Genomic DNA, 25,651 nt, shown 5'->3' with positions numbered 1-25,651 from the left:
GTGAATACTGCAAAAAGCCAATTTTCAAAAGACTGCATGCTATCCCTGTTCACTTGCTAATCACCAACAAATAAATGCATTAAAGCAAAGGTGTTTCAGAGGAGAGGTTAAAGGAGATATATAAAAGTTACATTTTTAGTGTCACAAGTGCAGCCAAGGGATGGCATATATCTGCTTATACTTAGAACTACTGATTTGAAGGAGTGGGCCTTTGAAAAGTCACAGGGAACTTTTCCCACTTATCACCACAGTTACAGCATTTAATCTGTTTATAGCACTTATTATAGAACAACATTCATGCTACGATAGGAAACTCACTCTATATCCCATGCCTTAAATCGAACTCCCTCTGTTACAAATATACCTAGTGCTAGATTTTACTTATGTGCCCTATTGTGTTAGTGTGCACTAATGCTGGTAATATGGCGACTGTAGTAAAACACACTTTAAATGTATTTTAAGTTGGTAGTTTCTTTCAGTAAACCTAGCTGAGGCTGCAGGGAGAGTCACTAACTTCCTGTGCCTCATCTCTAACACCTTTTCTGTCACAGAAAGTGTGCATGACGGCTATAAGTCACTTTCTCTTCTTTTGCCTTTGCTCCAATTCTCAGCTCTGGGACCAATATAGAAAGCAGTGCATTAAAGCTCTGAGCTAATCCTGAGTACAAGGTTTCCTAATGCATATGTATAAAACAAAATTATGCCCAATGCAATACACAAATAGTATTTGGATTTATGTGCCCAAAATTATGAAATGAGATCTCTATGGACATGCAACTGCATTCAATCTTATTCCTCTTTTAAGGGAAATATGAAAACTTGGTATTTAAAGAATACATGATTTAAATTTTAAACATATGTTCTTCCCAGTAGCAATTGTTTTTTTGAATGAGTTCATTGCCGCCACTAGTAAAGTTTCGGTGCTCTGATTTGATCGAAATCCTGATTGTGACTCATGTAGAATTGAGTGTTTAGTTAGGTAATCATTGAATTGTTTCGTGACCATGCCCTCCATTATTTTGGTTATGAGCGGAATAGATGCAACTGGTCGATAGTTAGTTAGGTCCATTGTGCTTTTCTTAGCGTCTTTTTGCAGAGGGGTGAGTAGGATATTTCTTTTGTTAGTGGGGAATAAACCGTTTAGGAGTCTGTGGTTTATTTGGTCCGTCAGGTCTTTCTTGAATTGTTTGGGGGCGGCTCTTATTAGGCTAACAGGGCAAATGTCTAGTTTGCATTGAGACTTGCTATATTTTTTAAGCCATTTTGAGAGTTCGTCTTCAGAGATTTTGTCGAAGTTGGTCCATGAACGATCTGCTGGGTATTCACCAGGTTTTGGATCAAGGCATTCAAGGATGCTTGTATAGTCGGTGGTGTTCGAAGGTATCATTCGTCTGAGTTTTATCATTTTTTCGTTAAAGTGCTTCGCTAGGTTGGTAGCAGATGGGGTATCTGTGTTGTTAGAAGTAACCAGTGTAGTATTTAGGAGTTTGTTCACGAGTGAGAAGAGCTTATGTGTATCCATGTAATTTGGTCCTATTACGGTTTTGTAGTACATTCTTTTGGTTTGTCTGATTTTGTATTTTCTTTGCAACTGTTTCCAGTCGTTAAGAGTGATTTTGCCTTTTTTCTTGCTCCATATTCTTTCCAGTCTTCTGACCTGTGTTTTTAAGGCTTTCAGTTCGTCATTAAACCACGGTATCAGTGGCGTACCAAGGGGGGGGGCGGTGGGGACGGTCCGCCCTGGGTGTCAGCGGATGGGGGGTGCTCCGCGAGAGCCGACAGTTTTTTTTTTTTTAATCCATGCAGCGATCGCCGATGCAGGCAGCGCCTCGCGTCTGCCGTGCATGAACTGAAAAGAGGAAATCGTTTTGCTGACGTCGGGCCTTCCCTCGCTTGTTGTCCAGCCCTCGAGGAATAGGAAGTTACCTCAAAAGAGGGCAGGACAACAAGCGAGGGAAGGCCCGACGTCAGCAAAGCGATTTCCTCTTTTCAGTTCATGCAGGGCAGGCGCGAGGCGCTGCCTGCATCGCTGCACGGATTTTAAAAAAAAAGCAGGGTGGTGGCTTTAGGGTGAAGAGGGCTCAGGCCTCTCGACGGAGGGGGGGCTCAGATGGGAGAGGGGGGGCTCAGAGGGGAGAAGGGGATTGGTGAGGGTGCTCAGAGGGGAGAAGGGGATTGGAGAGGGTGGGGGTGCTCATACCGTAGGGGAGAAGGGGATTGGGGAGGGTGCTCAGAGGGGAGAAGGGGATTGGAGAGGGTGGGGGTGCTCATACCATAGGGGAGAAGGGGATTGGGGAGGGTGCTCATAGGGGAGGAGGGGATTGGGGAGGGTGCTCATAGGGGAGAAGGGGATTGGGGAGGGTGCTTAGAGGGGAGAAGGGGATTGGGGAGGGTGCTTAGAGGGGAGAAGGGGATTGGGGAGGGTGAGGGTGCTCAGAGGGAAGAAGGGGATTGGGGAGGGTGGGGGTGGTCACAGGGGAGAAGGAGATTGGGGAGGGGAGTGCTCAGATGGGAGAAGGGGTCTGGGGATCTGAGAAGGGGGCAGGAGGGAAAATGGATCCATGCCTGGGGCAGGTGGGAGAATGGGTCTGGGGCTGAAAAGGGGGGATGCAAGGCATGTGGTGGATGAAGGGGGCTGGAACTGGGGGCTGAAAAGGAGGGTATTTGGGATAAGGGGGCTGAAACGGGGCAGGGGCTGAAACTGGGGGCTTTAAAGGGGACAGGGAGAACTGGCTGGGGCTGAAGCTCGGGACTGATGGGAGAAAAGGGCTGGGGACGGAACTAGGAGCAGGTGGAATAAGGGGGCTGAAAAGAAGGGGCAGAGAGAGAGGGGACAGACCCTGGATGGAAGTGGGGAGCGTGAGGGAGGGCAGATCTTGGATGGATGGGAGAGGGAGGGCAGACGGATTGAAGGGGCAGAGAGAAAGGGCAGATGGTGGGTGGAAGGGGGAGAGAGAAAGAGGCAGACTGGGGTAAATGGTGGATGGAAGGGGCAGAGATAGAGGGCAGATGTGGATGGAAGGAAGAGAGAGGGCAGACAGTGGATGGAAGGGGCAGAGAGAGAGGGCAGACACTGGATGGAAGGGACATTAGAGAGGGCAGACACTGGATGGCAGAGAGTGAGCGAAGACATGCTGGATGGAAGGAAGACAGTGAAAAGAAGATGAGAAAAGCAGAAACCAGAGACAACAAACTGTAAATATATATTTTAATTATTTTGCTTTAGGATATAGTATTGTAGCTGTGTTAATAAATGTTTATAAGTAGAACATGTAAATAAGGTCATCTTTTTATTGGACTAATTTTAATACATTTTGACTTAACTTTCAGAGAACAAAACCCCCTTCCTCACGTCAGGATAGGATAATGTAACAGCACTATACTGTATTGACCTGAGGAAGGAGATTTTGGCCTCTGGAAGCTAAATGTATTAGTCCAATAAAATGGTATTATTTTATTTTCTGTATTTGTTTTATTTCTATTTGTTAATTTGTAAAGTGGTGATTGGTATGTGTTAGTTTTTTCAAATTTACATCTGCTGTCTTTATATTTTGCACAGTACTAGGGGACATTTTCTGTTTCTGGGGTGTTGCATTGCATGCAGAGTCTGGCATTGGGGGTTCAGTTTAATTTTTGTCTAAATAGAAAGTTTATGATTACTTATTCTATAGTGGATTAGGGTGTATCTGTGTTTGTGAAAAAGACATGGCTTTCAGTTGGCAATGACTGTGCAGGATCTACGATCTGTACTATTCTGTCTGGTTTCATTTTACAATAGGTGAATTGATGTTCTAGTGCTCACTGTAGTGTTTAAGATGCTTTCCTTTTCCTTGTGTGACTCGTAGAAATTACTGCTTATGGTATGGTAGAATCGCTCTATAGGTCCTGATGTTTTGTATTCTCGGTATGCCTAGTACTGGATTTGGGGGGGGGGGGGTGTTAAAAAATGACTGGCCCCGGGTGTCAACTACCCTAGGTACGCCACTGCATGGTATTGAGTTTTTTCTTTTTGAGGATCTAGTTTGGAGCGGAGCTATACTGTCTAGTATTGCTGTACATTTGTTGTCCCATTCTTGTAGAAATTGGGGTGAGTTTGTGGGAGTTGCCCATTCGTCAGTGTATAGTTCTTGCCAGAATATACTCACAATGTAGAATAATCTTGAGTTCCACAAGTAGTTTCTTTGACCCTCCATGACTTGTCCCTGGTAATTTCTGCATGGCCTCTCCTTTTTTGTTCAGTATTTCAATTCGTAATGCTCCTATAGAGTGAATAAATGCCATCCATTTGTTAATCAGATAAAAAGGGCAATTAAATCTGATTAAACTGTCACATGGAAAACACACACACAAACAAAAAAAATTTGATTTGAAAATGCTATCAAAGAAAATATCAATGGTACCTATTGGAGTGCCAGCACGTATTGCTTGATCTGCAATCAATTCATCTCCTTCAGGCCAAGTTATTGATAATCGATCTGGAAGTCTAAAGAAGAAGAAGAAACAAAAGTTGCCTACACTAACTCACAAAGTACAGTTTACATTTCAGTTTGTTTAAAAAGTATCATACCTTGCTAGTTCATCTTCTATGTACTTTTTAACCACACTGGTAGGCATACTTTTGTCCAGTTTTATAATTGGAATACTTTTCATTTCATCATACAATGCTTGAGGTTCCTGAATAAAATGAACATGTCAAACATTGAAACAGTACAATAACATTTCATAGCCACTACAATACTCCTAAGAATATGTGAAATAGATAAATAGTATAAGTCACAGTCTTGCATTACTTTAAGACAGTTCCTTTCCATGTTAAAGGTTAGTAAAAAGCAAACATAGGTAAACCATGGTTTCTTGGGCATGAAAAGTGGGTGACCTCATCCAGTTCCTTGCACAGAAATAGTGTAGAGCAGTGTTTCCAAAATGTGCGCGGCGACAAACTCACAGGGGTACTGCGGAAGGAGATGCACAGTGGGTGTGCTGCAGCCGGCTCAAAAGAAAGCCAGTTGTAAATTTTTTCTGAATTGTGCAAGCCAACTGTTGGGCCATCCAGCGCAGCTCGTGCGACAAGAAGAGGAGAAAGTGAACGTTGCACAGCAGGTCACTTCTTCCTCCTGCGGTTCACATAAAATCAGTCAGGTATAAGTCAGCGCAGAAGGAGGACGTGATCTGCTGTACAGCCGGTCACTTCCTCCTTGCCTTAACCAGATAACCAGAGGCTTCCTGACCACAAGATCATACCAAGTGACAGTTAACTCAAGTACATCAGCCCCATCGACACCTGAATGTGGAGTCCCTCAAGGATCTCCCCTCTCGCCAACCCTCTTCAACCTATTGATGACACCCTTGGCCAAGTCACTATCCAATCAGAACCTCAATCCATACATATACGCAGATGACATCACAATCTACATCCCGTTCAAACATGATATAAAGGAAATCACCAACGACATCAACCAAAGCTTCCAAATCATGCATTCTTGGGCAGATGCATTTCAGCTGAAACTTAATGCAGAAAAAACACAATGTCTTATACTTACGTCATGTCCTTTATTTAAAGTGCCGCCATGTTTAATTTGAATTGCCAGTCATGCGACCGTCGGCATACTGAACGGGCTGTAAGGATAGTCATACTTTAAAAGGATGAATAAGTTAAGATAATACCTTTTTATGTTTATTATTCTTTTTCTTTCTCCTTCATCTAGGAAAGATGACCGTTGAGAAATATATAATTGAACAGCTGTGGTCCTGAAGCAGCGTATTGTGAAACTGGACCCGTTGACCACAGTTTGATTTCGGTCATGAAAGGAGAGAGTTTATAGTCTGCCTAAGCTAAGTAAAAACTTTTCAATTTGGATGGCAGGGTGAAATTTTTCTTTTGTGGTAAAAGGAATAGTAAAAGCAAAAATAAAATAAAAAAAATAATTAAATTCAGGAGGTTTTTTGTATCGCCCATGATGATGAAACGATAGCTTTTATCCCACTTACAGCTGTGGGAGAAGCTTTTTCTTGAGGCGTTTTTCCTCCTTTTTGAAAGATGTATGCTTACATTTAACAACTGAGTTCTGTATTTATATAGGAAGTTATACTTACTTCACAACATAACACAAATAAATTCACCACTTTAACCACACCAAACTTTTCCCTTCCCGTTGCAGACACTCTGAAAATTCTTGGAGTTACCATTGATTGCAATCTCACACTTGAAAGTTAAGTGAAGAATACAACTAAGAAGATGTTCCATTCAATGTGGAAACTTTAAAAAAAAGAGTAAAACCTTTCTTCCCAAGGGTCATTTTTCGCAACCTGGTGCAGTCAATGGTGCTTGAGTCACCTAGACTACTGTAATGCACTCTATGCTGGCTGTAAAAAGCATATTATCAAGAAACTTCAAACAGCCCTGAACACTGCAGCCAGACTCATATTTGGAAAAACAAAATACGACAAAACCCCTAAGAGAAAAGCTACACTGGCTTCCACTTAAAGAACGTATCATGTTCAAGGTCTGCACTCTAGTTCATAAAATCATTCACGGAGATGCCCTGGCCTACATGCTAGACCTTGATGACTTGCCACCCAGGAATGCTAAAAGATCAGCCCACACATTCCTTAATCTACACTTCCCCAGCTGTAAAGGACTAAAATATAGACTAACACTTGTGTCCAGCTTTTCCTACATGAGCACGCAGTTGTGGAATGCATTGCCACTTAACTTAAAAACAAATTTATTTATTTATTGCATTTGTATCCCACATTTTCCCACCCATTTGCAGGCTCAATGTGGCTTACAATACATCATGAATAGTGGAAATACATGACAAGATAGATATTTAGTGTTACAGACGAATCTTGGGTTACATGATTATGATAAGACATGATAGTAGTCTAACAAGCAGATATAATAAGTCTATTCTGGATATATGTGGAAAAGTTCACATTTGTTGGTCTTTGTGGTATGCCTTGTTAAAGAGCTAATCAATTTCCGTAAATCTCTGAAGACCTATCTATTAAACAAGGCATACCACAACGAGCAATAATTTAACTATAACACAACACCAACTATACTCTGAATATTTTCTCGCTATATCTGTTTGCTTAATTCTATATTGTTATCCATGTACTCCATGTAACACCAATTGAATCTTTTACTCTGCAATGGCGAATGCCATAACGGAACATTGTAAGCTTAATTCTATATTGTCATCCATGTACTCCATGTAACACCAATTGTATCTTTTACTCTGGAATGGTGAATGCCATAACGGAATATTGTAAGCCACATTGAGCCTGCAAATGGGTGGGAAAATGTGGGATACAAATGCAACAAATAAATAAATAAATATATGAGCCTGATACTCACCCACAAAGTTCTTCTTTCTGTTGCCACTGTGTACCTTTCTTCCTTAATTATACCCTATAGACCCTCACGTGTCCTGCGTTCAACAGCTAACCAACTTTCTATCCCAGCCCTGTCACATACTAGACTTCAAGATACACGTCACTCTGCCTTTTTCTAACTTAGCCCGACCCTATGGAACTCTCTCCCTTTTACCCTCCGCAATGAACAATCATACCAACGTTTCAAACTACCCTGAAAACCCACTTATTTACTAAAGCATTTTCTTAGCTTATTCTTCTATTTTTAAGCTGTTCGGAACGGCTGCCTGGTTAACTCTGGTGCTCCTTACTTTTCTCTTCCACTACTTCTCGTTTCAGATGCTATTTACTATTTTCTCTTTTTCTTCATAGGTGGAGTTCCTTTCCTTATTGCAATTGATTTGGTATTATGAAAGGCGGTATATTAAATGACAATAAACTAAACTTCCTAGTATGGTTGAATAAGTCACATTCTAATTATTTACAGTCATGCCATGGCTAGAAGCTCAGTGTCACAACCTGAGGGCTTCTTGACACAAGGAGTAGCCTAATGATTAATGCAGTGGACTTTGATCCTGGGGAACTGAGTTCGATTCCCACTGCAGCTCCTTGTGACTCTGGGCAAGTCACATAACCCTCCACTGCCCCTGGTACAAATAGTACCTGAGTATAATATGTAGTTGCAAAAAAACCACAAAAAGGCGGTATATCAAGTCCCATTTCCCTTTCCCTATATTTTATTCTTGGGTGTAAGATACTGACTTGCTCCGTGAGCATAGGTCCAAAAACATCCCTACCATGATGCCTGAAAAATCACTCACACACTCATCTTTCTTTTGGACTTCTCCTTGTGGAGTTCAAGGGTCCCTAAATTCTTCGCTTTTGTATAGTATTTACATGAGCTCACTGGGATCAATTCCTTTAGAGAAAAACTACTCTTATGCGGATGATATCTTTCTGCTTCCTGTAAATCTACACCTAACTACGTGGACTAAAACCTTGATAAGGGCTATTGAAAAAGTTAAAACAATGGTCATCAGAATATCCTCTTAAGTCAGTATCTTTCATACAAGAATAAAATATAGAAACATCTTGTGTCAAGAAGCCCTCAGGATGTGGCACTGAGCTTCTAGCCATGGTATGATGGCAGAGAAAACTAAATTACTGTTTAACTGACGCAGGAATACACTCCTGATTCAGACTAAAGTGTTGGACGGCTCTTATTTTAAAATAGACCAAATTTCTAAAGTACTGGGAGTGCTACTAGATTCCTCTTTAAGTATAGATCCTCAGATTAATGCTATTGTCAAAAGATCAAACCTATAAATGGCAAGTGACCGACTCACCTGCAAATGCGCAGTAGAGACTTCCCTCTCTGTCCCGCCCCCGCGTCAAGACGTGATGACGGGATGAGGGGGGCGGGACAGAGAGGGAAACTGCGCGGAAGGGGAGGGAGGGAACCGCTGACGTCGCTACCGCTCCCCCCCCAAGGTAGCCGCCACCGCCCCCCCCCCCCCCCCCCCCGGAGCAGCCACCACCCCCCCTCACCCGGCCCGGGCCCTCTCTTCGTTATTCAACTTACAGCAGCGCCGAAACAGCAGCAAGCAGCTCAGCTTCAGCTCCCGTCGGCCTTCCTTCCCTGCCTGTGCCCCGCCCTCGCCAACGTGACGTCACACGAGGGCGAGGCATAGGAAGTGAAGGAAGGCCAACGGGAGCTGCTGCTTGCTGCTCTTTTGGCGCTGCTGTGAGTTGAATAATGAAGAGAGGGCCGGGTGAAGGGGGGGGGTGGTGGCGACTCCGGGGTGGGGGGGGCGGTAGCGGCTACCTTGGGGGGGGAGGGGACATGGGGGGTCTCAGAAGGAGGGGGGGCCTTGGAGCTGGGAGGGCTGGACTGAAGGGGGCCTTCCAGCTGGCTGGGAAGAAGGCACAGGGGGGGCCTTGGAACTGGGAGGGAGGGAAGGGGGCCTTGGGAGCTGGGGGGGCCTGGGGCCTTGGAACTGGGAGGGAGGGTGGGGGGCCTTGCAGCTGGGACGGGGGGAGGACTGGAGCCTTGGAGCTGGGAGGGAGGGCAGGGGGGCCCCTACAGTTGTGAGGGAGAGCAGGGGGCCTTGGAACTGGGAGGGAGGGAGGGCAGGGGGCCTTGGAACTGGGAGGGAGGGAGGGCCGGGGGCCTTGGGAGCTGGGGGGGAGGGCCTGGGGCCTTGGAACTGGGAGGGAGGGAGGGCCTGGGGCCTTGGGAGCTGGGGGGAGGGCCTTGGGCCTTGGAACTGGGAGGGAGGGCGGGCAGGGGGCCTTGCAGCTGGGAAGGGGGGAGGACTGGAGCCTTGGAGCTGGGAGGGAGGGCAGGGGGGCCCTTACAGTTGTGAGGGAGAGCAGGGGGCCTTGGAACTGGGAGGGAGGGAAGGGGGCCTTGGGAGCTGGGGGGGATGGCCTGGGGCCTTGGAACTGGGAGGGAGGGAAGGGGGCCTTGGGAGCTGGGGGGAGGGCCTGGGGCCTTGGAACTGGGAGGGAGGGAGGGAGGGAAGGGGGCCTTGGGAGCTGGGGGGGAGGACCTGGGGCCTTGGAACTGGGAGGGAGGGAGGGAAGGGGGCCTTGGGAGCTGGGGGGGAGGGCCTGGGGCCTTGGAACTGGGAGGGCGGGGGGCCTTGCAGCTGGGAAGGGGGGAGGACTGGAGCCTTGGAGCTGGGAGGGAGGGCAGGGGGGCCCTTACAGTTGTGAGGGAATGGGGCCCTTACAGTTGTGAGGGAGAGCAGGGGGCCTTGGAACTGGGCGGGAGGGAAGGAAGGGGGCCTTGGGAGCTGGGGGGAGGGCCTTGGAACTGGGAGGGAGGGAGGGCAGGGGGCCTTGCAGCTGGGAAGGGGGGAGGACTGGAGCCTTGGAGCTGGGAGGGAGGGACAGAGGGGGCCTTGGAGCTGGCAGGGAAGGAGGATGGCAGGGGGCCTTGCAGCTGCAACGGGAGGGGGGCCTTGGGAAAAAAACATTCCAATACGCGCCCGTTTTAACGGGCTTAACGGCTAGTCTTTCTATAAATTGAAACTATTACGTTTAATTTGTTCTACTTTTTTTTTTCAACATTTTAGAATATTAGTTCAGTCAACCATTCTAGATGGATTACTATAATTCTTTGTATTCTAGTATTTCAGTGAAAATTAAGAAGAAACTTTGTCGAATTCAAAACACTGCTAGTAGGCTGATATTTAGGAAAGCAATATTTGATCATGCCACCCTTTATTTGTCAGTCTTCATTGGCTTCCTGTTCAGACTCATTTTATTTAAGCTTTGTTGCTTGTTTTTTTTTAAACTTTGAATGGTGATGCACCTGAGGGTTTTTGTGTTTCAACTTTTAAGTGGCAGAACTAGTGAACAATTAACTTTCTCTTTTCCACTGATAAATGGACTGATGTTTAAATCTGCCTATGAAATGTCTTCTGGTTATGGTGCAATTAGTATCTGAATTTTTATCTTTAAATCTTCATCTAATTTCGATTTTATACGGAATTTAGAAAGCAGCTGAAAACACATTTTTTTTACCAAGTTTGTAAGCGCCGATTGTTAATTTTTATATATGGATGTCCAACCGCCACCTGAAACTGAACATGTCCAAGACTGAGCTCATCGTCTTTCCACCAAAACCCACTTCTCCTCTTCCTCCACTTTCTATCTCAGTTGATAACACCCTCATCCTCCCCGTCTCATCTGCCCGCAACCTTGGAGTCATCTTCGACTCCTCCCTCTCCTCGGCACACATCCAGCAGATAGCCAAGACCGGTCGCTTCTTCCTCTTCAACATCAGCAAAATTCGCCCTTTCCTCTCTGAACACACCACCCGAACTCTCATCCACGCTCTCATTACCTCTCGCCTTGACTTCTGCAACTTACTCCTCACCGGACTCCCACTTAGCCATCTATCCCCCCTTCAATCTGTTCAGAACTCTGCTGCACGTCTTGTATTCCGCCAGAACCGATATACTCATATCACCCCTCTTCTCAGGTCACTTCACTGGCTTCCAATCCGATACCGCATTCAGTTCAAGCTTCTCCTTCTTACCTACAAATGTACTCAGTCTGCTGCCCCTCACTACCTCTCTACCCTCATCTCCCCTTATGTTCCCACCCGAAACCTCCGTTCACAGGACTAATCCCTCCTCTCAGTACCCTTCTCCACCACTGCCAACTCCAGGCTCCGCCCATTCTGCCTCACCTAACCCTATGCCTGGAACAACCTTCCTGAGCCCTTACGTCAAGCCCCCTCCCTCCCCATCTTCAAGTGTTTGCTTAAAGCCCACCTCTTCAATGCTGCCTTCGGCACCTAACTCTCACCTTCAGGATATCCAGACTGCCCCTATCGAACTGACTATTCACTTGTCCTTTAGATTGTAAGCTCTTTGAGCAGGGACTGTCCTTTTATGTTAAATTGTACAGCGCTGCGTAACCCTAGTAGCGCTTTAGAAATGTTAAGTAGTAGTAGTAGTAGTAGTATATATTATTTGTAGATTTGATGAGTTATCCACTTTGAACCTGACTGATTAGTGATTTGGTGAGATACAAATCCTTTACATAACACAAATCAGAATTCTGAGGCCCATGTAATAGTTTGTACTTAGCCAATCCTGTTCCCAAATCACTTTCAGCATAAAACTTTAGCATCGACTCTTTCTGTACCTTCAAATCAGACTGACAGTATACCATCTTATTCTAACTCAAAAGGATCACAGAAGTACAAAAATTAAATATCTTATAAATCAAAGATTAATATGCACATAAAACGTGGACTCAATGCCACAAAACAGCATGAAGGAAAATTGCATAAGTGGATTAAAAAGGATTAGATAAAATATATGCTGGATATGTTACAGAACACTCATCCAGTATGGAAGACCTTATGTTTGTGTGTTACAAATAAGGAGCAGCTCCCAAGAAAATAAAGGTTTGACAATATTTTTTCTTTTTATTTTATTAGCACAAAGACTTTACAGACATGGAGGGGAATTTAAATAAAAAAAACAAAACCAAAAACATCCAAGTCAGAATTGGGAAGTCCTGCTCAAAACATCCATCCTGCCCATCTCACAGCCATTTTAGAACAGAAAAAACATCAGGATTTCCAGTTTGAAAATAGGCAAGAATGTTCTTGTGCTGAAAACGTCTAAAATGAATAGCCATTTTCAAAAAATGAACTCCAAAATATGGATGCAAAAAAAGCAAACACAAAATATCTAACATCATTTGTACAAAAATGGCCACACAGACGTCCCTCCAGAGGGACAGAACAGTGGTCAGTGCAGTGGATTTTAAACAATGGGACCCAGGTACTAATCCCACCTTAATTCCTTTGTATGTTATTGTGAGCCCTCCAGAACAGATTTAAAAAACCTACTGTGCCTAAAAGACACCACTACAATATACATCACATTTGCAGATGCCTTATACATTCAGGTACAGTAGGTATTTCTATGATCCAGAAGGCTCACATATTTGTACAGAAATCTAAGTGTTAAAGTTGGAGTTACACCTGGGTCCTGTTGTGCAAAGTAAACTGCAATGTCCATTAGGCTACGCCTTACACTTGCTTGCTGTTCTATTAGGAATAGCCGTAATATTAGAAGCTGTCTTAGAGCCCGGTATTCACCTTCACTTCTTATGGGGGTTGGAGAGGTATCACTACAGCGGTGATCCTTGGTCGGCGGCCACCCAGGGCGGTTCACCACTGCGCACCCCCCCCCCCCCCTCAGTGCATCAGCACCCCCCCCCCCCCCTCAGTGCATCAACACCCCCTCCCCAGAGTGCAATCTTGCCTGCTGGGAGCAGCCGCGCGGCTGTCGGTTCCGCTGGTTCCCTGCTCCCTATGCCCCGGAACAGGAAGTAACCTGTTCCAGGGCAGAGGGAGCAGGGAACCAGTGGAGCTGACAGCCATACGGCAGCTTCCTGCACCCCTCCCCCAGCGGTGTGCACCCAGGGTGGAACGCCCCACCCTTGGTACGCCACTGGATCAGTAACCACTGGGAGATGGAGGGATCATGCCTTCATCCCTCCAGTGGTCAGCTGCTCATCAAGGCACCTTTTTGTACCTGGACGTGTTTGAAACAGGTCTAGATAAAATGTCCTTTTTTTTACTTTGGACATTTCTTCCTGTTCCATTATTGCTGAGACACATCCTAATTTTAGGCCTGCCCTAGTCCTGCCCAAAACACACCAACATGCACCTTTGTTAACTGGATGAACTGCAGTGGAAAATGTCCAAATTCTGTCTTTCGAAAATCACAATTTTTTGGCCATTTTTGAGATGTCCATCTGCTTCAAAAATGAGCACCATAGTCTAACAGACAACGATGGAGGGTTTATGAATCCAGGATCTAAAATTACCATCTTATATTAAAAGCATGACAACTGTTTACATGTCACAGTTAACTGCCTTACCACGTGAATTTGAACCTCTCCTCCAGTAGCATACACATCTCCATCATGATCCCCATATAGAAGAAACTGAACAATGCTTCCATGGATTATGGGAACTGTTTTGATTGATTTCACCTAAAATGAAAACAATAAATAAAAATAATATTTTTCCACTAACAGAGGACAAATTTCAAAGTGTTCTACTTGTGCTAATTGGCTGTCAGAAAACTGCCTTCCTTCTATGCAGTTAAGTCCATATATTACTCCACAAAGCTAAGGTACTTACCTGTAGCAGGTGTTCTCCAAGGGCACCAGGCTTAATATTCTCAGAAGTGGGTGACACTGACCTGCGTCGCCCAGTCCGGGATTTACAAAAGTATAAACAGAGCTTTGTGGAGCACAAGACATGCTCCACTTCGCATGCCATCCCGCCCACCACACGAACGCGGTCTCTTCAATTTTATACTACAGCAAAAATAAAGAAAAAAGAAGACAACTCAAAGGGGAGATAGGAGGGATTCTGAGAACACAAAGCCTGCTGTCCTCTGAGAACACCTGCTACAGATAAGTACCTTAGCTTTCTCCAAGGACAAACAGGCTTATTTATTCTCACAAGTGGGGAATCCCTAGCATCCAGGCTCACCAAAAACAACAAACATTGGTCAACTGGGCCTCACAACGGCGAGGATATAACATAGATAAACCTGAAACTATATACAATCTGAATGAGAATGCAGCCTGGAATAGAATAAAATGGGCCTAGGAGGTTGGAGTTGGATTCTAGCCCCAAACAGATTCTGCAATACAGTCTGCCCAAACAGACTGTCGCGTCCGATTTCCTGCTCAAGTCAGTAGTGTGATGTGAATGTGTGGACTGAAGACCACGTCGCAGCCTTGCAAGTTTCTTCAATGGAGGCTGACCTCACATGGGCTACCAACGCAACCATAGCTCTAACATTGTGAGCCATGAAATGACCCTCTAGGACCAGCCCAGCCTGGGCATAAGTGAAGGAAATGCAATCTGCCAGCCAATTAGAAATGGTGTATTTCCCTATGGCGACCCCCATCCTGTTAGAATCAAAAGAAACAAAAGGTTAGGCGGACTGTCTGTGGGGCCTGGTCCGCTCCATGTAGTAGGCCAATGCTCTCTTGCAATCCAAGGTGTGCAAGCTGCTTTCACCAGGATGGGCACGAGTTCGGGGAAAGAATGTTGAAAAGACAATCGACTAGTTCAGATGGAACGCCAACACCACCTTCGGCAGGAAGTTAGGGTAAATGTGGAGGACTACTCTGTTGTGATGAAACTTGGTATAAGGTGCATCCACCACTAAGGCCTGAAGCTCACTGACTCTATGAGCGGAAGTAACAGCCATCAAGAAAACGACTTCCAGGTCAAATACTTCAGATGGCAGGAATTCAGTGGCTCGATAGGAGCTTTCATCCGCTAGGTGAGATTGACATTGAGATCCCATGACACTGGTGAAGGTTTGACAGGGGGCTTTGACAAAAGCAAACTCTCATAAAGTAAATAACTAAAGGCTGTCCAGGGATGGGCTTACCTTCTACACACTGATAAGAACTAATTGCACTAATGTGAATCCTTACGGAGTTGATCTTGAGACCAGACTCTGATAGGCTTAGAAGGTATTCAAGCAGGGTCTGTGTAGGAGAAGCAAGTGGATCTAGGAACTTGATCTCACACCAAACGGCAAACCTCCTCCATTTGAACGAATAGCACCTCTTAATGGAGTCTTTCCTGAAAGCAAGACCAAGGACACACCCTATGAAAGACCCAGGAAGAAAATTCTAGGCTCTCAACATCCAAGTTGTGAGAGCCAGAGACTGGAAGTTGGGATGTAGAAGTGATCCCTCATTCTGCGTGATGAGGGTCGGAAAACACTCCAATCTCCACGGTTCTTCAGAGGATATCCACAATCTTGCTTGAGTTTCAACAAAGTTTTTCCTACTAGAGGTATGGGAGGATATGCATTCAGAAGACCTGTCCCCAAATGTAGGAGGAAGGCATCTGCTGCTTGTCTGTCATGGGCCTGAAGCCTAGAATAGAACTGAGGGACCTTGTGGTTGATCTGAGTGGCAAAAGGATCCACTGAGGGGGTGCTCCACACTTGGAGGAACTTGTGGGCTATGCCCATATTGAAAGACCACCCATGGGTTGCATTATCCTGCTCAGTCTGTCAGCCAGGATGTTGTTTTTGCCTGCCAGATAAGTGGCTCGAAGAATATGCCATATTGGCAAGCCCAATGCCACATCCAGAAAACCTCCTGACACAGAGGGTGTGATCCAGTGCCCCCATGCCTACTAGTATAATACATTAACCTGATTGTCTGTTTGAATGAGTACAATTTGATGAGACAGCCAATCTCTGAAAGTCTTTAGAGCATTCCAGATTGCCCAGAGTTCCAGAAAATTGATCTGAAGATTTGTTTCCTGGAGGGACCAAACACCTTGGTTCTGTATAGCCCATCTACATGAGCCACCCCACCCCCCTCCCAGGAGAGATGCATCCATTGTCAGCACTTCTTGTGACTGAGGAATTTGGAATGGAAGTCCCAGAGTCAAATTGGAGCGAATTGTCCACCACTGAAGAGGGCGTACAAGCTCTGGGAAAACTTGAATGACATTTTCCAGGCTCCATGTGGTTTGATACAACTGAGAAGCAAGGGTCCATTGAGCTGATCTCATGTGAAGACATGTCATGGGTGTAACATACACTGTGGAAGCCATGTGGCCCAACAACCTCAACACCTGCCAAGCCGTGACCTGCTGAGAGGCTTGAATCTTGGAAGCGAGTGTGACAAGAATGTCTGCTCTCATCTCCGGAAGGTAGGCTCGAACCTTCTGAGTAGCAAGCAGGGCTCCTATGAATTCCAATCACTGGACAGGGAGAAGATGGGACTTGGGGTAGTTTAAAATTGACTGCCCAAAACACTGCAGCCAGACTCATTTTGGTAAATCACGATTTGAGAGTGCATCACCCCTTTGTGAAAAGCTTCATTGGCTCCCTATTAAAGAACAAATAAACTTCAAGGTTCATACACTGATTCACAAGATCATCCATGGAGAATCTCCGAGTTGCATGACCAACTTGATCGACCTACCCACCAGAAACACTTCTGAATCCTCTCGGAATTACCTCAACCTGCACTACCCTAGCTGCAAAGGGCTCAAGTATAAATCCTTGTATGATTCCCCTTCAAAGGCAGTCAACTCTGCAACGCCCTACCCAGACCCATTCGCTCAATTAAAAACCACCTATCCTTCAGAAAATCGCTGAAAACCCATCTATTCAAGAAAGCTTATCCAAACGCCATAACGTAACCCTACGAATCCACCTATTCATCATCTGATCCTACGACAATGGCAATGATTCAGACTACGCCTTCGCAAATTTTTTTCCCCTATGTTCACCCTGACCCTATCCCTTTATTATCTCAATCTAACCTAAAACCAGCACCTTTCTACCTCCTCTACTCCCTCTCCCTTATTATATTACCTATCTACACTTCCCCATTACTATGCTAAGCTTAGCCTGTTTTCTCTGCACTATACTTTGTATTCCTATTACTATGCAAGCTGCATTGAACCTGCTATGAGTGGGAAAGTGCGGGGTACAAGTGTAGCAAATAAATAAATAAATAAATAGAAACCTAGTAGCTTGAGCACCCGAATAGTCATTTGCATGGACTCCACAGTTCCGTCCGGAGATGTTATCTTCACCAGCCAATCGTCGAGAAATGGGAACACATGAAGTCCCAGTCGGCGCAGCGATGCTGCAACTACCACTAGACATTTGATGAAGACTCTGGGAGCTGATGTGAGGCCAAACAGCAGCACACTGTACTGAAAGCAATGTGTTCCCAGCCGAAATCGAAGATACTTCCTGTAGGCTGTAAGTATCGGGATGCGAGTATATGCATCTTTTAAGTCCAAAGAGCATAGCCAATCGTCTTCCTGAATCATTGGGAGAAGGATGCCCTGAGAAACCATCCTGAACTTTTCTCAAACTAGGAATTTGTTCAGGGCCCTTAGGCCTAGGATGGGATACATCCCCCCTGTCTTCGGCACAAGGAAGTACCTGGAATAGAATCCCTGCCCTTCTTCCCCTGGTGGAATGGGTTTGACCGCATGGGCCTTCAGAAGAGCAGAGAGTTCCTCTGCAAGTACCTGCCTGTGCTGAGACCTGAATGAATGAGTTCTAGATGGGCAATTTGAAGATTTTTGATACCAATTGAGAGCGTATCTGAGACGGACTACTTGAAGAACCCACTAGTCGGAGGATATAAGTGGCCACCTTTCAAGAAAAACTTCAGCCTCCCCCCCCCCCCCCCCCCGACAGGCAAGTCATCCAGAATGGACACTTTTACTGTGGCTATGCTCTGCTGGAGCCAGTCAAAAGCTCGTCCCTTGCTTTGACTGGGGAGCAGCAGGGTCCCTAGGTGCACGCTGTTGACGTGAACAAGCATGCTGGGGCTAAGCCTGAACAGGCAGGCGAGTTGAGGGGTTGCACCTATGCCTCTTGATAGTAATAGATACTCCTCCTTGGTTTGCCAGAAGTCATCCTAGCTGAACAGGTGGATGCCTGGCGGGAGACAGAAGAGACGGTATCAGTATGTTTTTTGATTTGGTCAGCGACCTCCTTGACCGTCTCTCAAAAACCTCTCCGACAACCTTTTCTGAACAGAATGTTCCAAGTCAGAAACACACAGCCATGAGAGTCTGTGCATTGCTATACTCTGATCAGAGATCCTGGATGCCACATCAAAAGTATAAGTGCCCGTGGCCAAGAACTTTTGACATGCCTTCTGCTGCTTGACCAACTAGCAAAATGACTCGGCCTGTTCTAGAGGGAGCGTCTCAGCCAGGTCTGACAATTTGTGCACCGAGTTTTGCAAATGGATGCTCGTGAACAGCTGGTATGATTGTATTTGGGAGATGAGCATTGAAGCCTGGTACACCTTCCTCTGAAAAGAATCCAGGGTTCTAGCTTCTCTACCTGGGGGCACCGAGGCATAGTCCCTGGACCTCCTAGCCCTTTTGATAGCAGATTCCACCACCATGGAATTGTGAGGAAACTGAGGCTTATCAAAACCAGTTGTGCTGCGGATCCAATACTGGGTGTCGATCTTCTTGGGCATGACCTAGACAGACACCCCATTCCTGACGAGGACTTCCTGAAGTACCTCATGGAGAGGGACAGTCGCAGCCTCTCTAGGAGGAGACGTGTAGTCCAGGACCGCGAGCATCTTGGCCCTGGACTTGTCCTCCATTTCCAAAGGAAAGGGAATATCAGCCAATTCCTTAACAAAAGAAGGGAATGAAAGGCTCTCAGGAGGAGGGGAGGTTCAGAGGGAATTCCATGGGACTCAGAGGAAAACTACCTTGCATCCTCCTCTGTATCCCATGAGCGCTCCTCTTTGGAGTCAGACAATGCTTCCTGATGGTAGTGTCGAGACTGAACCTGCCTCGAAGTGGAGGAACCATGTCCTCAAGAATGGCACCAAGAAGTTGGTTCCCGCCTTGACTCCGAAGAAGCTTCCTCCAACCACGCTAAGGGAGTGCCAACTTGGGCGGCAGTTGACACTGGAGCTGCATGCGGCATTGGTGTCGGAAGCCGCATCGCAGGCTGAGGACCAAGTGGGGCCGCAATGGTCAGCAAGGTAGGTGCAAGCACCCCTGATGCAACCCACTGCATGAGGCTATCCAGCAGTTCAGGAACCAAGGCCCAGATGCACTCATCGAGGTGCCAACACAGGAAAAGGCTGGGGTGCCGGCTGAGGCGCAGGTTGGAGAACCCCTGGTGTTAATGCGGAAGCTGGATCTTGCCTGGTGGGAGACTGGTCCATCAGCACCTCCAGTATGAAGGGGAAATTGGTCCACTCCTGGCACCGATGCTTCTCAGGTGCTGAATTCTTCAAAGCCCTGGAGTTCCCACCACCATACGTCTAGGGCAACTGATGACAATGCTTCTTGGCCTTCGCCCGAAGCGTGTCACCAAGGCTTCTTGGTGCCAAAGAGGACGTTGAATCCACATGTTGGGTTGGGTCCGACGATGGACGGTCCCAGGGACCCTGCACAGCAGGAGGCCTCGAGGCAGATGAAGAGCCACTCGATGTTTCACTGTTCCCAGTGTCTAAGAGTATAGCAGCAGCCATGCTTACCGATGCTCCCAATGTGACACTCAACGTCAATGCTAACACCTCCGACCTTGATAAATGAAACTAATCTATGGTACCTGAACAAGGGGCAAGGCATGACAAAAAAGAAAGGGAAAGTTCCCAGCCGAAGTCAAAGCCTAAAAGCAGCCTGATGATGATGAAAAATAAAAGAAATTTAAACCCGGGGAAAAAGAACTAAAAAAAACTTAAAGGAAAAACAAAGAAAGAAGGTTCCACAACAGGAATAAAATAATGGACGAGAAATAAAAATGTACAAAAAATAACTGAAAGGCACCAAAAACACTCTTTAGGAATGAGTGATGTGAAGAGACAGCAAAATAAAAAACAAAAAAAAAATCCCCACCCTCTCCTCACTGTGGTAGAAAAAGAACTGAAATCATGCTCGCATGGCAGGCGGGAAGGCACTCACGAACGAGCAGTGGAGGATGCCTCACTATCCACAAAGCTCTGTTTATACTTTTGTAAATCCCATACCAGGTGATGTGAGTCGGCGTCACCCACTTGTGAGAATTAATAAGCCTGATTGTCCTCGGGAGAACGCAGATACTTAGCTACACTGAGAATGAGCATTCCAAGTGGCATGTTTAAGTCATTGGGGAAAACCACATCTGTAGACTACATTTTCAAATCTTCCTGCATTCTCTCAGTATCATTCTACAAGCAGATAAACTGATACAAGTGAGCCATACAACCTTTAAACCAGAGTTTAAAATGAAAGCAAACACATACTTTTGACCTGAAAATCAAGCAAAACCTGTTGATTAAAAAGTACACCCACTCTTTGTCAAAATGTGAATATGAAAGGTACCACTGAGAGGTAAATCCTACTGAAATCTCTGGCACTATGAAGCAATGAATTCTACACACCAGTGATATCTAGCATTTGTTTGTTAAATACTAAACTCCAGATCCATTACTTTAAAAAAACATAATAAAATTGTGTGTCACATGTTTAAAAGCTTAAAATTAATTGTAAAATGGGCCAAACAATTTCACTAGAAATTCCTAATTTAGTCTCGCAAGGCTGCCGCTTGAACTCTCTGCGGCCATTTTAAACAAGCGGTGGTGGCGAGAGGATCAGCGGAGAAGGCAGGAACGCATGGGGACCTTTCCTGCCCTGAAGCAAGCCACTAGACCACCAGGATGATGCGAGGTATATAGTAACATAGTAAATGACGGCAGAAAAAGACCTGCATGGTCCATCCAGTCTGCCCAACAAGATAAACTCATATGTGCTACTTTTTGTGTATACCTTACCTTGATTTGTACCTGTCCTTCTCAAGGCACAGACCGTATAAAGTCTGCCCAGCACTATCCTCGCCTCCCAACCACCAGCCCTGCCTCCCACCACCGGCTCTGGCACAGACCGTAAAAGTCTGCCCAGCACTATCCCCGCCTCCTGCCACCGGCTCTGCCACCCACTCTCGGCTAAGCTCCTTAGGATCCATTCTTGAACAGGATTCCTTTATGTTTATCCCACGCGTGTTTGAATTCTGTTACCGTTTTCATTTCCACCACCTCCCGCAGGAGGGCATTCCAAGCATCCACTACTCTCTCCGTGAAAAAATACTTCCTGATATTTTTCTTGAGTCTGCCCCCCTTCAATCTCATTTCATGTACTCTCGTTCTACCGCCTTCGCACCTCCGGAAAAGGTTCGTTTGCGAATTAATACTTTTCAAATATTTGAATGTCTGTATCATATCACCCCTGTTTCTCCTTTCTTCCAGAGTATACATGTTCAGATCATCAAGTCTCTCCTCATATGTCTTGTAACGCAAATCCCTTACCATTCTCGTAGCTTTTCTTTGCACCGCTTCAATTCTTTTTACATCCTTCGCAAGGTACGGCCTCCAAAACTGAACACAATACTCTAGGTGGGACCTTACCAACGACTTATACAGGGGCATCAACACCTCCTTTCTTCTGCTGGTCACACCTCTCTCTATACAGCCTATCAACCTTCTAGCTACGGCCACCGCCTTGTCACACTGTTTTGTCATCTTCAGATCCTCAGATACTATCACCCCAAGATCCCTCTCCCCGTCAGTACCTATCAGATTCTCCCCGCCTAACACATACGTCTCCCGAGGATTTCTATTCCCTAAGTGCATCACTTTGCATTTCTTCGCATTGAATTTTAATTGCCAAACCTTAGACCATTCTTCTAGCTTCCTCAGATCCTTTTTCATGTTTTCCACTCCCTTCCGGGAGTCCACTCTGTTACAGATCTTAGTATCATCCACAAATAGGCAAACTTTACCTTCTAACCCTTCGGCAATGTCACTCACAAATATGTTGAACAGAATCGGTCCCAGCACCGATCCTTGAGGCACACCACACTACTCACCTTTCCCTCCGAGCGAATTCCATTCACCACCACCCTCTGGCTTCTGTCCGTCAACCAGTTCCTAATCCAGTTCACCACTTCGGGTCCTATCTTCAGCCCATCCAGTTTATTTAAGAGCCTCCTGTGGGGAACCGTGTCAAAAGCTTTGCTGAAATCTAAATAGATTACGTCCATAGCTCGTCCCTGATTCAATTCTCCTGTCACCCAATCAAAGAACTCGATGAGATTTGTTTGGCACGATTTCCCTTTGGTAAAACCATGTTGTCTTGGATCTTGCAACTTATTGGCTTCCAGGAAATTCACTATCCTTTCCTTCAGCATCGCTTCCATTACTTTTCCAATAATCGAAGTGAGGCTTACCGGCCTGTAGTTTCCAGCTTCTTCCCTATCACCACTCTTGTGAAGAGGGACCACCTCCGCCGTTCTCCAATCCCTTGGAACCTCTCTCGTCTGCAAGGATATATTAAACAAATCTTTAAGAGGACCTGCCAGAACCTCTCTGAGCTCCCTCAATATCCTGGGCTTTGTCCACCTTTAGCTTTTCAAGCTGTTCATACACACTCTCTTCCGTGAACGGTGCTCTATCCACTTCAATCTCATTTGTACTTTTTGCAGTCCATCGCGGTCCTTCTCCAGGATTTTCTACTATGAAAACAGAACAAAAGTATCTATTTAGCAAATTTGCTTTTTCTTCATCATTATCCACATAGCGGTTTGCAGTATCTTTTAGTCTCACAATTCCCTTTTTAGTCATTCTCCTTTCACTTATAAACCTGAAGAAATTTTTGTCACCCCTCCTTACATTTCTAGCCATGATGCGAGGTATGTGTGGGGAGGACATCCAGGGCTAGAGGAAAGGTGGATGGGAGAGAGGGAGTTGGAGAGGGTAGTCTGTTTCCCCTTCCTTGCGCAGCCGTCATTTCCACACACTCAAAACAAAGCAAACAAACCTATGCGTTACTGCATCCACATTGTTCTTTATTGCTGGTAGCATTTTACTTAATCTCACTTATATTTTCAAACATACCGACTTGTGTAGCATACGGATGTACACAGAGGAAGTATAACAACGGAATAATTTTTCATAGGTAGAGTAGTAATTTGTTTATAAATTGTAATCAGTGTGTCATTTGGAGAAGCTGTTTAAAGGGACACCCTGTTACATTTGTGCAGATTTTTTTTTTCTCCTGGTAATGGGCCACTAAAACAGATATCATGTTATGAGAATCAGGTGCTCAACATTCAGAATTTACTACTACTAATCATTTCTAAAGCGCTACTAGACGTACGCAGCGCTGTACACTTGAACATGAAGAGACAGTCCCTGCTTGAAAGAGCTTACAATCTAATTAGGACAGACAGAACAAACAAGAGATAAGGGAATATTAAAGTGAGGATGATAAAATAAGGGTTCTGAACAAAGTGAATAAGGGTTAGGAGTTAAAAGCAGCATCAAAAAGGTGGGCTTTTAGCTTAGATTTGAAGACGGCCAGAGATGGAGCTTGACGGACCGGCTCAGGAAGTCTATTCCAGGCATATGGTGCAGCAAGATAAAAGGAACGGAGTTAGCAGTGGAGGAGAAGGGTGCAGATAAGAGAGATTTACCCAGTGAACGGAGTTCCCGGGTAGGAATGTAGGGAGAGATGAGAGTGGAGAGGTACTGAGGAGCTGCAGAGTGAATGCACTTATAGGTCAATAAGAGGAGTTTGAACTGTATGCGGAAACGGATAGGAAGCCAGTGAAGTGACTTGAGGAGAGGGCTAATATGAGCTAATATGTTCAAGAAGGCATACCAATAACATCCATCCTTAATACTAAATAATAATGATTGCAAATAAATTAGAAAAAACGAACTTCGATCAATTGACTGATCAACCTCTTTGCTATCAATGATCAAGCTCTAATACTTTAATCATTATGTCGAAGATAAGTTATCTATAGTCGATGAATGTCACAATCCAATCTTTCACTTAAGAACCAATATGCATTACCATAACGTATTCTTCTCTTCTTACATGTATGTATTCTTCTCTACCATGAAGTATGTATGTACTTTAATGCAACACCTTTTGTAACCCTGCTACCCGGAAATGGCAATCGCCATGACGGCAAATGTATGCCACATTGAGCCTGCGAATCGGTGGGAAAATGTGGGATACAAATGCTACAAATAAATAAATAAATAAATAAAATGACACTGGCGGAATATTAGTCGTGCAGCAGAATTTTGAACAGATTGGAGAGGAGAGAGATGGCTAAGAGGCATATTTTCAACACACTTAGCCATCCAAAGTTCCATAGGTTTCTATGGAACTTTGGAAGGCTAAGTGCTTTGAAAATATGCCTCTAAGTGGGAGACCTGTAAGAAGCAAGTTGCAATAGTCTAAGTGAGAGGTGATAAGAGTGTGGATGAGGGTTCTGGTAGTGTGCTCAGAAAGGAAAGGGTGAATTTTGCTGATATTATAGAGAAAGAAACAACAGGTTTTAGCAGTCTGCTGAATATGTGCAGAGAAGGAGAGGGAGGAGTCGAAGATGACCCCAAGGTTACGAGCTGATGAGACAGGAAGGATGGGAGTGTTATCCACAGAAACAGAGAATGGGGGAGGAGGAGAGGTTGGTTTAGGGGGAACGATGAGAAGCTCTGTCTTGGTCATGTTTAGTTTCAGATGGCGCTGAGACATCCAGGCAGCAATGTCTGACAGGCAGGCTGATACTCTGGCCCGGATTCCTGCTGAGATTTCTGGTGTGGAGAGGTAGATCTGGAAGTCATCAGCGTAAAGATGATACTGAAAACCATGGGATGAAATCAGAGTACCAAGGGAAGAAGTATAGATGGAGAAAAGAAGAGGTCCCAGGACAGATCCCTGAGGTACACAAACTGACAGTGGGATAGAAGTAGAGGAGGATCCACTAGCGTATACACTAAAGGTACGCTGGGAGAGATAAGAAGAAAATCAGGAAAGCACAGAGCCCTGAAATCTGAGGACAGCGTATCAAGGAGTAGGCTGTGATCAACAGTGTCAAAAGCAGCAGATAGATCGAGAAGGATGAGGATAGAATAGAGACCTTTGGATCTGGCCAGGAACAGATCATTGGAGACTTTAGCAAGCGCTGTTTCAGTTGAATGAAGGGGGCGAAAGCCAGATTGAAGTGGATCAAGAATAGCTTGAGATGAAAGCAAGTCAAGGCAACGGCAGTGAACAGCACGTTCAAGTATCTTGGATAGGAAAGGGAGGAGGGAGATGGGCCGATAGTTGGAAGGACAGGTAGGATCCAATGAAGGTTTTTTTGAGTGGTGTGACTACGGCATGTTTGAAGGCATCAGGAACAGT

At 45.4% G+C, this 25,651-nt stretch overlaps 1 protein-coding gene across 2 annotated transcripts in view; it reads right to left on the bottom strand.

Annotated features, from left to right (window-relative positions):
- The window catches only part of SMCHD1 (structural maintenance of chromosomes flexible hinge domain containing 1), a 735,404-nt gene that overhangs the window by 520,734 nt on the left and 189,019 nt on the right, over positions 1-25,651 (bottom strand). For both annotated transcript variants that reach the window (XM_030213010.1, XM_030213015.1), the window contains exons 14-17: positions 13,795-13,908; positions 4,568-4,674; positions 4,401-4,483; positions 4,146-4,259 (exon numbers count right to left, since the gene is read on the bottom strand). In XM_030213010.1, coding sequence (XP_030068870.1) covers positions 4,146-4,259; positions 4,401-4,483; positions 4,568-4,674; positions 13,795-13,908 — 418 coding nt within the window. The remainder of the gene's footprint in view (positions 1-4,145; positions 4,260-4,400; positions 4,484-4,567; positions 4,675-13,794; positions 13,909-25,651) is intronic.

This window comes from Microcaecilia unicolor, chromosome 1 (genome assembly GCF_901765095.1).
Source record: "Microcaecilia unicolor chromosome 1, aMicUni1.1, whole genome shotgun sequence".
In the NCBI taxonomy this organism is placed as follows: Eukaryota; Metazoa; Chordata; class Amphibia; order Gymnophiona; family Siphonopidae; genus Microcaecilia; species Microcaecilia unicolor.
The sequence above is the reverse complement of the archived record's forward strand: the minus strand, read 5'-3'. Positions and strand labels throughout refer to the sequence as shown.